We start from the raw sequence: 12331 nt of genomic DNA, 5'->3' as shown, positions 1-12331 counted from the left end.
GTGCTTTCAGTGAAGATCCATCTGACATCAGCAATCATACCCCTCGTTCCACGTCCTCTTCTGAATCTGGCCTGAATTCCTGGCAGTTCCCTGTGATACACTGCTGCAGCCACTTTGAATGATCTTCAACAAAATTTTACATGCATGTGATATTAATGATATTGTTCAATAATTTCTGTATTAGGTTGGATCACCTTTTGAAATTGGGCGCAAATATGGACCTCTTGCAGTAGGTAGCCAGGTAACTGTCTTCCAAATTTCTTGGCATAGATGAGTGAGTACTTCCAGGGCTGCATCCATTTGTTGAAACATCTCAGTTGACATTCCGTCAATTCCTGGAGACTTGTTTTTCGCCAATGCCCTCAGTGCAGGCTAGACTTCTTCCTTCAGTACCATTGTTTCCCGATCATATGCTACCACCTGAAATGGTTGAAGGTTGACTAGTTCTTTTTGGTATAGTGACTGTGTGTATTCCTTCCATCTTCTTTTGGTGTTTCCTGTGTCATTTAATATTTTCCTCATAGAATCCTTTACTATTGCAACTTGGGGCTTGAATTTTTTCTTCAGTTCTTTCAGCTTGAGAAATGCCAAACTTGTTCTTCCTGTTTGGTTTTGTATCTCCAGGTCTTTGCAGGTATCATTATAATACTTTACTCTGTCTTCTCGAACTGCCCTTTGACATTTTCTGTTCAGCTCTTTTACTTCATCATTTCTTCCATTTGCTTTAGCTACTCGACTTTCAAGAGCAAGTTGCAGAGTCTCTTCTGACATCCATTTTGGTCATTTCTTTCTTCCTTGTCTTTTTAATGACCTTTTGCTTTCTTCATACACGACTTCAACTAACAACAACAAATTCCACAAGTTCAGCCCTCAGCCTTTGTTTTCACTATTAATACACAAAGCCAACAATGCTCACCTGTGTCCCCCACACCTCATGGGCATGTCCTGGCCTGTGTTGTCTCCAGTGCACTTTCTTCCCACCCCATTCAAGAAAGACGATTGGAATGCAAGCAAAAGCCAATGACATTATTATGTGGTGAATCAATTTTAGAATGAAAATGAAATCATTTCCAAGCTTTGACAGGTTCTTACTGGTAGCAAGGGATTTGTAATCCCACTGACCTCGGCACCAGCATCCTGATTTCTGTAGTTGAGAACAGAATACCCTGGTCTGAAATGCTAACTCTCACTGGAGAGCTTCTTTCACTGATCAGCACTTTAATCATTCTTTTACTCAAAAAATGTCCATGGAACTTTGTACCAGAAGCTTGAGAAATAGCTCCTTTCAGAATTTAAAAGAAAATCACCGGTGGGCAAAATGACGACCATCATTGATGTGACCCTGTAACAAACATTTGATGAGGGCTGAGCATGTTATACTGAGCACAGGTGTTTCATAAATTGAGGAAAGAGCTGAACCCATGAAAAATTGAAAACCCAAAGGCAGTGTCTATTTTTATTAATTTGGTAGTCCAGCCGTGAAGCATTTCAAGAATAGCCACAGGTCTCTTTGGGAATCTGTGATATTGTGCCAGAAGAGGCGAGCTGTGGATTGGGGGCAGATCTGATGATGTCACAGGGTTGTGGTTGTTGTTGTTATTGTTGTTAGGTGCCATTAAGTCGGTTCCAACTCATAGCAACCCCATGTACAACAGAACAAAACACTGGCCAATCCTGTACCATTCTCACAATCATTGGTAAACTTGAGCCCATTGTTGCAACCACTGTGTCAATCCATCTCCTTGAGGGTGTTCCTCTTTTTCACTGACCCTCTACCTTACCAAGCACAATGTCCTTCTCCTGGGACTGGTCCCTCCTCAAAACATGTCCAAAGTATGTGAGATGAAGTCATGTATGGGGTTTTTAGAGATTTGCTACTTACAATTTCTGCTGCTTTTATTAAAAGGAAGGAAGGAAGGGTGGGAGGGATAGAGAAAGCGAAAGAAGAAAGAAAAAAGAATAGATCACACAAAATACACAATATTCAAAAATGGCTGGGCATCATAGGGTGGTCTGTGGATATGCTAGTGGTTTGCAGGTATTTATCCTCCATGAGGGGCCCTGATGGTTTACCGGTATTTATCCTCCACGAGGGGCCCTGGTGGTTTACAGGTATTTATCCTTCACAAGGGGCCCTGGTGGTTTGCAGGTATTTATCCTCCACGAGGGGCCCTGATGGTTTGTAGGTATTCATCCTCCACGAAGGGCCCTGGTGGTTTACAGGTATTTATTCTCCATGAGGAACCCTGGTGGTTTACAGGTACTTATTCTCCATGAAGGGCCCTGGTGGTTTACAGGTATTTATCCTCCATGAAGGGCTTTGGTGGTTTACAGGTATTTATCCTCCATGAGGGGCTGGTGGTTTACAGGTATTTATCCTCCATGAAGGGCCCTGGTGGTTTACAGGTATTTATCCTCCACGAGGGGCCCTGGTGGTTTGTAGGTATTTATCCTCCATGAGGGGCCCTGGTGGTTTACAGGTATTTATCCTCCATGAAGGGCCCTGGTGGTTTACAGGTATTTATTCTCCATGAGGATCCCGGGTGGTTTACAGGTATTTATCCTCCACAAGGGGCCCTGGTGGTTTACAGGTATTTATTCTCCATGAGGAGCTCTGGTGGTTTGTAGGTATTTGTCCTCCATGAGGGGCCCTGGTGGTTTGTAGGTATTCATTCTCCATGAGGGGCCCTGGTGGTTTACAGGTATTTATCCTCCATGAAGGGCCTTGGTGGTTTACAGGTATTTATCCTCCATGAGGGGCTGGTGGTTTACAGGTATTTATCCTCCATGAGGGGCCCTGGTGGTTTGTAGGTATTTATCCTCCATGAAGGGCCCTGGTGGTTTGTAGGTATTTATCCTCCATGAGGGGCCCTGGTGGTTTACAGGTATTTATTCTTCAGGAGGGGCCCTGATGGTTAACAGGTATTTATTCTCCATGAGGAGCCCTGGTGGCACAGTAGTTAAGCTCTTGGCTGCTAGTGAAATGTCGGTGGCTTGAACCTACCAGCTGCTCTGAGGGAGAAAGATGCATAGCCTGCTTCCATAAAGATTACAGTCTTGGAAACCCTATGGGGCAGTTCTACTCTGTCCTATAGGGCTACTGTAAGTTGGAGTCAACTCAGTGGCTACGGGTTTTGGTTAAGTTATCCTCCACGAGGGGGTAGTGGTGGTTCAGTGGTGGAATTCCCTCCTTCCATGTAGGAGACCTGGGCTCCATTCCCAGCCAACACACCTCACGTGCAGCCACCACCCCTCTGTCAGGGGACGCTTGCGTGTTGCTGTGATGCTGAACAGGTTTCAGTGGAGCTTCTAGACTAAGTCAGACTAGGAAGAAAGGCCTGGCAATTTACTTCCAAAATATTGGCCATTGAAAACCCTATGGAACACAGTTCTACTCCAAGATTCCGAGAAGTCCACTCTAGGGCAGTTGGCTGGGGGCAGTGGTGGCTCAGTGGTAAAGTTCTCACCTTCCATGGGAGAGCCCCAGGCTCAGTTCCCAGCCCATGCACCTCGTGTGAGGCCACCATCCGTCAGAGGAGACTTACAGGTTGCTGTGACGCTGAACAGGCTTCAGCAGAGCTTCCAGACTAAGACAGACTAGGAAGAACGTCCTGGCAATCTACTGCCTAAAATCAGCCAGTGAAAACCCTGTGGATCACCGTGGTCCGATCTGCTTGACTCTGCTGTTCATGGGTTGCCATGAGCCGGGGGCTGGCTCCATGGCAGCTAACCACAATCCTCCATGAAAGGCAGCAAACAGGCCAATTGGACAGGCGTTTGCAGCATCATGAAGTCCCAGTGGGTAACTGGAAGTTTTGGCCACCAGCACACTGCTAGTCAGCTCTACCGTCCCTGTGTCCACTCAGGACCTTGTGCTTGCCCCCAGAGTTCGTGTGTGCGCTGGAAGCCTCCGATGAGTTCCTGAAGGAGCGGGTGATGAACCTTCCCGAGAGCCTGGTAGCTGGGACCCACTACAGCCAGGACCGATTCCTCCGGGCTCTGAGCAACTTTCGGGACATCAACACCGACGACGAGACCATCTTCAACTACTTTGATGAGCTTGAAATCCACCCGATACATATTGGTATGAACTTGAAATCCACCCGATACATATTGGTATGAACTTGAAATCCACCCGATACATATTGGTATGAACTTGAAATCCACCCGATACACAGTGGTATAAAATGAACCCGAGGAGAAAGTGAATGTCGAGAGCCACTGCTGAGTGTCAGGTTCCCCAGCCCACCCCAGTACCTGTCTAACTGGGGGGCAGGAGAGCATGACCATATGCCTCAGGCAGAACAAGCAGGGCACGACTCCCAGAAAGTCATTTGACTTGAGGATTTGGTGGTGGGGGGTGCTCTTGTTATATGAAAACAGATGGGTTGGATATATTACGAAGTCGAATGCCGAATTGGTTTCAAAGATAAAGATCAGGCACTTCAAAGAGATGTGTTTGCTGTGGGCTGCTCTGCCTTTGGGGCTTGGGGTCAGTGTGGCGTCTCCAGTTAAGCCTTGCTGGGCACTTCCCAGAGCCTCTCCTGGCCTCTGACCAACCAGCTTACCCTGCAGCTACAGAGAAAAGCCGACCACCACCCTGCACAGGCTCTCTTTTCCCAAGCACAGCTGGGAGCTTAGCACGCAGGCAGGGCTCGGTGCAGACCATCCCTCATCTGCCTCATCGCATCATTGTTTCCCTGGCTCCAAATTCCAGCTTCATAGTGTTGTCTATCCCCTGGCTTGGCGAACCCCTGGACTTCTTTTCTGGCTTTCTGCATCTTGATGCTGCTTCGTCCTCTGGGTTTAGAAGTTCCTTGGCCAGGCCGGCACCTTGGGCCGCCCAAGGCCTCCCTCCACCCCCACAGCCACCCAGATGGGGCAGGATTTGGACTCTGGAGTGTCCAGAGGCCTCCCTGCATTTCTTCCTTCCTCCTTTCTCCTCTCTTCCCCTCCGCCCTTCGTCTCTCCCTCCTTCGTGATTGGCTGCTATCAGAAAGGTTGCAGGTTCATATCAACCCAGGAACACCTTGGAAGTCAGGCCTGGAGATCTGTTTCTGAAAGGTCACAGCCTTGAACACCCTGTGGAGCACAGTTCCACTCTGTCACATGGGGCCACCAGGAGTTGGGATCAGCTCGACGGCAACTGTCCTGGCAGTGGCATAGAGCTGTCCTTGCTCTACTAGGGAAACAAGAAGGAGCACATTCAATGTCAGAGGGCAAGCAATGAGGAAGTGGCATATGTGACTTTTTTTTCTTTTTTGTGGGCTTGCTCTGCCCCTCTCTTGATGTTAGCACCTGGCTATGCCTCTAGTCTAGGTCAAGGTCAAAGAGTACAAATCTGGGGGCACTGCAGTGGAATGGGGGGCCTGGAGGCTCAGCGCCTCATAGGCTGGCATGTTCCCAGATGTGCCCACTGCACGTTCTTGCAGGCGCCTTCCAAGCACACATGAGCGAGTGGGGGCCGACTCCATGTTAGTGACTCAGAAGCTCGCTGCTCATGAACAGTTTTCTCTCTCTTTGGCCTTGACACTAACATCGGTCAGATATTTTGGAGTTTGGACTTTTTTCTAATTGAGTAAACTAACTGAAACAGTTTTTGGTGAATTGAAAGCATATCCCAGAATCATTGACTCAGGAACAGAAATAGAAGGAAGCTTTGTGTTGCCCTGTCCAGTCTGCAGCAAGTGGGGGAGCCCTTCCCGTGGAGACCCTGACTGAGTGCCCGCGTCTCTGCCCGAATACTTCCAGGGACGGGAAACTCATTACTTTGGAGCCAGCCATTCCCCCTCAACCAACAGTCTCCGTTATAACTCTCTTCCTCATGGGCCCGAGTCCAAATCTTCTACCAGTAACTGGCTGACATTGGCCTGAGGCCTGCCGGTGAGAAAAGAAAGTCCGCACTGTTCTGGCAGCTAGGAAAGGAGCCCTCTGTGTGGTCGGTTACTGAGCATCCAGACTGTGGTCATAAACAGAGAATCTGACAATTGCAGGGAGCCCAGGGTGTGAGCAGGTCCTGACCGCCTCTCTCCTGTATCCAAAGATGTAGGAAAACTCGAAGATGCTCAGAACAGACTTGCCATCAAGCAGCTGATCAAAGAGATTGGGGAGCCTCGAAATTACGGTTTAACCGAAGAAGAAAAGGCAGAGGAGGAGCGGAGGGCTGCCGAGGAGCGGCTGGCCAGGGAGGCTGCGGAGGAAGCGGAGCGTGAGCACAATGAGGCCATGGAGACAGCGGAGAAGCTCGCACGCTGGGAGGAGTGGGTGAGTGTGTGCCAATGTGTGTGAGTGTCTGTGCATGTGTGAGTGAGCGTGCAAGTGTGTGAGTGCGTGTCCTGTGTGAGCGTGCAAGTGTGTGAGTGTGAGTGTCCTGTGAGTGAGCGTGCAAGTGTCCTGTGTGAGCGTGCCCATTAGTCCTGTGAGTGTGTGAGTGAACGTGCAAATGTGTGAGAGTGTGTGTCCTGTGTGTGTGAGCTTGCAAGTGAGTGTCCTGTGTGAGTGTGTCAGTGAGCGTGCAAGTGTGTGCGCATGAGTGCGTGGGCGAGTGAGTGTGCAAGTGTGTGAGTGAGCATGCAAGTGTGTGTCCATTGTGAGTGTGTGTGGGAGAGTAAATGTGCAAGTGTGTGAGTGAATACGCAAGTGCATGAGTGTGTGCAAGTGTGTGTCCATGTGTGCATGCATGGGAGTAAGCGTGCAAGTGTGTAAGTGTGCAAGTGTGTGTCCATGTGTGTCTGTGCACGAGTGTGTGTATGAGTATGTATGAGTGTTTACATGTGGGTGAGTATGTATGTGTGTTCATGAGTGTGTGAGTGCATGTGTATGTGAGTGTGCATGTGTGTAAGTCCATGAGTGTGTATGAATGTGTGTGAGTATGTGACTATGTAAGAGTGAGCACATGAGTGTGGGTGAATACTGTGAGTGGGTGAGTGGGTGTGAGTGGGTGTGAGTGGGTGGGTGGGTGGGCGGATGTGTATGTGGGTGTGTTGGTGGGTGAGTGTATTGTGTGGACAAGTGTGGGGGTGAGTGTGTATGGGTGGGTGCGTGTGGGTGTGGGTGCGTGTGGGTGGGTGAGTGTGTGGGTGGGTGGTTGAGTGTGTATGTGGGTGAGTGTGTCTGGATGGGTGAGTGTGTATATGGGTGAGTGGGTGTGAGTGGGTGTGTGTGGGTGGGTGTGTGGGTGTGTGTGGGTGGGTGTGGGTGGGTGTGTGGGTGGGTGTGGGTGGGTGTGTGTGTGTGCGGGTGAGTGTGGGTGTGGATGTGTGTGGGTGGATGCGTGTGTGGGTGTGTGTGGGTGTGTGTATGTTGATGAGTGTTTGGATGAGTGTGTGTGGGTGAGTGTGTGGGTGGATGTGTGTGTGGGTGTGTATGGGTGGGTGAGTGTATATGGGTGAGTGTGTGTATGTGGGTGAGTGTGTGTGTGGGTGAGTGCATGTGGGTGGGTGAGTGTGGGTGGGTGAGTGGGTGGATGAGTGTGTGTGGGGTGGTGATGACACAGCCCATTAGTCCAGCGCCACGTCCCATCCTGCTATAGAGAAACATCATGGAAATACCTCCAAACATACTTTCTGTGATACGTACATTTTGAAGAGATGTCTGTGGTCTCTTGCTTAGTAATAAAGATGATAACAACTAGCAATTGTCACTAATATTAGAAAGACACCTCCCTGTGACTGTGTGACACTTTACTACATGCCAGCCTTCTCTAGTTGTTATTTCTATTTTCCTCCATTTCCCGTCTAACCTGGGTGGTCAGCCTTACTCGTCACCTGCAAACCCTGGAGCCTTACCTAGCCTGCTCCCTAGAACAGCCCTCTCCGTCTCCACAGCTCCCGGCGTCTCCTCAGCGGGGTCAGCCCGGTTTCTGGCCTGCTCACTGGTCTCTCCAGTGCCACCCTGTCCATCTCCAGTCTGTTCCCGCTGCTGCCAGGGATCCTTCAAAACTACAGACCCAGAGCAGCCATCTGTTTAAAACCCTCCACTGGCTGCCCATCACCTTCTGACAGAGGCCCACACCCCCTATCATGACCCACACGGTCCTCTGTGAGCTGGCTGCTTCCAACGTTCCCCAATTCTAACCACCACCACCATCTCCCCACCATCTGCGCAGCTAACCTCTTCACTTGCCTTGCTTCTTTGCTAAGAGCTCTCTTTCCCTGAGGCCTTTCCTGGCCACCTCCCCATAACATGTCATACCCCACCTCATTGCTTTTTAATTTTGCTCTTTGCATCTGTACTATCTAATGTACTATGTATTTTATGTGTTTACCTTGTTTAGTGCCTTTTCCACACCCAGGGTTTAAGTTACACAAAGACGGGGACCGTTACGTATGTTCTTCCCTACTGAGCTTCCAGTGCTCAGAACGGTGCCTGACCAGGGCGGGTTAACCAGAGCACGGAACGCACCTGCTTACAGTAAGCAAGGTATGCACAGTTTAGTTGTGCTTACTCACTGATCTGTAGTGCCCACGATGTGGTGAAGACCAGGTGAAAATTGTGTGCTACAGATTAGTAAGTAAGCACGATTAAGCCCGTGTGTACCTTGCTTATTGGGTGCTCCGTCCCTGGTGCCTGGCAGGGAATAGACACTCAACAAATACAAATGGAAGGAAGGAAGGAAAGAGGGGGGGAGGAAAGCAAAGAGGGAATGGGGGAAAAAGGAAGGGATGGAAGGAAAGAAGGAGGAAGGAAGGAAAGAGGGAGGAAGGGAAGGTAGGAAGGACAGAAAGAAGGAAGAAGAACAGGTGGAAGGACGGAAAGCAGGCCCTTACGCACACATCTTTGAGTGTCCGATTATCTCCTTAGCATAAATCCCTAGGGTTTGCGGGTCAGACTATTCCTAGTTTAAGTTTGGATACATGGTTTAAGTTCCCAAACGGCCCTCCAGGCCTCCAGCAAGGGTAAGCCAGCTCGCGCACGCGGCACCGTGCTGGTCTCCTTCCCCCGTCATCAGCCTTGCTGTGTCAGTGTTGTTTGTGTGCCAGCCGGAGAAAAGAAACCAAAACTGCTCTCATGGTCTCAGTGTTCACGTGGTGTTCACTGATTTATTGACTTTACCTACATTCGTTAGGCATTTCTGTTTTTTCTCATGCTGTACATTTTCTCTGCCCATGTCTGGGCTGTGTGTCTTTTTCTAATTATTTTGCAAGAACTCCTGATAAGGTGGTTGAATAGAAACCACAACGGCCCGAATCAGCCCACTGAGCTGTGAGTTCAAATTTTGCTCTATGCCCTGTCTAGGGATGTGGTCCCAGCAAGTTTCTCTCTGTGTCTCAGCTTCTCCATCCGTAAAATGGAGAGGATGAGAGTGCCTGCTTCGTGGATATGCCGTGATGATTAAGGAGCTAATGTGTGTAAGATACACGGAACAGTGCCTGGAAACTGTGCACTCACGGAATATCCTTATCGTATGCTAGCTTTTCATGATATTTGCAAGCAGTTTTTCTCAGTTTGTCACTTATGGTTCAACATTATTTATGGTGTTTTTTCTGGCCGTACAAAATTTTTGTATTTCTAGTAGTCAAATCCGGAAACCCTGGTGGTATAGCGGTTAAGTGCTACTATGGCTGCTAACCAAAAGGTCGGCAGTTCGAATCCGCCAGGTGCTCCTTGGAAACTCTATGGGGCAGTTCTAACTCTGTCCTATAGGGTCACTATGAGTCGGAATTGACTCGACGGCACTGGGTTTTTAGTAGTGAAATCCATCCGTTCTTCTCCCATTTTGATTTCTGGGTTTGCAGCCTTGTTTGGAGAGGCTTTCTCCCAAACAGAGTATGTCAATTAGGACTCTGTTTTGCAAGTGACAAGAAAGTGGAGTCTAAATGTCTTAGACATAAAGAGAACTTACAGATCACGTAACAGAAGAGTCCAGGGGGAGGGCTGGCTTTAGGCAGCCTGGAAGTGGCTCAAAGGAGGTCATCACAGACCTGGGGCCCCCTCTCTGCTCCACCTTCCATGGGTGGCTTCATCCTTTGTCTCTCCCTGACATCCCACCTTGACTGAAACCCATGGCCAGGAGGCAGCTGGACTGCCGGACGTAAGACCCACCCAATGCACTAGGCTGCACAGGTGGCTTCTCAGCGGAAATCTGGAGCTGTTACTCACTGGAGAGAGGCGGCTACGAGCTGAGCCAGGAGTAACACACCAGGACACCATACCCTCCAGACTTTCTTGTGCCACTTTTACAGTTTTATTGATTTGTTTATTTTTTAACTTTGCTCCGTCTGAGTAGCTGGAGATATTCTGGTTTAAGAGGTGAGGTAGGGATCCAGTGTGCTGCTTCCTGAATGGCTGACGGGTTGTTACAGCACCACTAACGTCCTCTCCCTGCTAATGGGAGACACCATCTTCCTCAGAGCGTGGGGATGCCCTAACACTGCCCAGCTCTAGGGTGCTCTCCCCTCTTTAAATGCATATTTGCCCCACTCTTGAATGTTCTGTTTGTAGAGTAAACGGCTAGAGGAAGTGAAAAGAGAAGAGAGAGAATTACTGGAGGCGCAGTCAATTCCCCTGAGAAACTACTTAATGACCCACGTGATGCCGACTCTGATGCAGGGTCTGAATGAGTGTTGCAAGGTCAGACCAGACGACCCGGTCGATTTTCTGGTAAGAGATTGAAGTTTTATATATATATTTTTAATGGTCTGAATGAATGTTGTAAGGTCTGACCGGATGACCCCGTCAATTTTCTGGTAAGAGACTGAAGTTTTGCTGGGTTTAAAAACATATATATCAATTTGAAGACAAAATATGCGTGAATCTAAAGAGAAAACCAGCTGAGATAGAGAAATCATGTGTCTGATTATTTGAGAAATAGCTTCTAACCCATTTGCAGTTACTAATAAGATATTTATTATTCATTTGAAAGTAAAAGATTTATGTACTTTTATTTTGAAACATCTGAACATTAGTATTACACACCTGTGACAAATAATAGATACTTTGCAGTATTTTGCAAATTGATAACTTCTCCTTCTTTCAATTGTAGGCTGAATATCTCTTCAAGAACAATCCTGAAACGCAGTGAAGATTTAATCTTGTCGTGCGACCTGCCTTTGCAGAGCTCGAGATCAGTGTCACATTGTGATCTGAAAATTGGCTTTAAAATCTTTTCCCAGTTTTTTTTTTTTTAATTTTCTGCAAACAAATATTCTGTTATGAGAATCACTATAAAAGCCACGTGACTTTGGGTGATGACTTCATTAAAACCGTATTTGAAAGGCAAATGGGTATCTGTGCGTAACTCAGGGGACAAACACTGATGTGCTGCTTCGTTCTCAGGTCGGTTCTAATAATTCTGCCCACCAATTCAGTTTTCAGCATGAGGAAGACCAGACTAGGTACTAATCTAACATGTGGGCTAACAAATTCACACGGTTTGGTAGGGCCCCAGTACCAATGGTGTTAAAAATGGAAACACGTGGCAACGGTTTATGCTTTGTTGGATCTCAGTAAGTCAGACACGATGGTTTCCGAAAGGTTGTTTTTTGAGTTCAGGGTCAGGATCCCAACCAGCGAGTCAGAAAGAATTGTAAACGTCTTGGTGGAAGAATTCATTTAACAGGAAGAATAATCATAACGTTTGTAATAACTAGAAAGTTGCCGAAGACTTTTAACAAACTCGCTTTATTATATAGGCATAAGCTGTCAGTCTCTATGGTCTTCTCCAACTCGGAAATCTTGTAACTTCTAGAGTTAGTTTAGGTTTATTTTAACAGCATATGTGATTCACTCCTTTAAATAATATAATCTAAATATAACTGACTTGTATTGTGGTTAAATGCACCTAACATAAATTGGGCGGTTGTACCTTTTTAAAGTGGCGTCAGGTAACTTCATGAATTGTACACCCGTCCCCACTCTCTGGTTCCAGAAAGTTGTCATATTCACTCCAAACGGAAATCCCATACCAGGAGGTGGTGGCTTTCCACCCTCCTGCCTCGGCTCTGGCCGCTGATCTGCTTTCTGTCTCTATAAATTTGCCTATTCTGAGTATTTCACAGAAACGGAATCACACAATTTCTGGCCTTTTGTGCCTGCTCATAGTGTTTGCAGGTTTCATGCATGCTGTAGCGTATATCAGTACTTCACTTCTATTTGATTTTATTTTATTGTAACAAACGTAACATAAAATTTGCCATTTTAACCATTTTTAAGTTATAATTCAGCGGCATTAATTACATTCACAGTGTTGTACGATCATCACCACTATCTATTTCCAAAATATTTCCATCACCCTAAACAGAAACTCAGCACCCATGGAGCAGTTGCCTCCTATCTCTCCTGCCCCAGCCCCTGGTCACCACCAATCTTCTTAGGTAACTATGTATTTGCC

The 12331-nt window shown here is 47.6% G+C and overlaps 1 protein-coding gene across 1 annotated transcript in view; it reads left to right on the top strand.

The window, feature by feature from the left end:
• AK7 (adenylate kinase 7) overlaps nt 1-11056 on the top strand; it is a 74754-nt gene extending 63698 nt beyond the window's left edge. The window contains exons 15-18 of the mRNA XM_003408632.4: nt 3887-4084; nt 6044-6264; nt 10444-10602; nt 10985-11056. Of these exons, the coding sequence (XP_003408680.1) occupies nt 3887-4084; nt 6044-6264; nt 10444-10602; nt 10985-11023 (617 nt within the window). The 3' untranslated portion in view covers nt 11024-11056. The remainder of the gene's footprint in view (nt 1-3886; nt 4085-6043; nt 6265-10443; nt 10603-10984) is intronic.
• The last annotated feature ends 1275 nt before the right edge of the window (nt 11057-12331 follow it).

The sequence above is a fragment of the Loxodonta africana genome, chromosome 10 (genome assembly GCF_030014295.1).
Source record: "Loxodonta africana isolate mLoxAfr1 chromosome 10, mLoxAfr1.hap2, whole genome shotgun sequence".
Lineage (NCBI taxonomy): Eukaryota > Metazoa > Chordata > Mammalia > Proboscidea > Elephantidae > Loxodonta > Loxodonta africana.
This window is presented reverse-complemented; position numbering and strand designations above follow the sequence as displayed.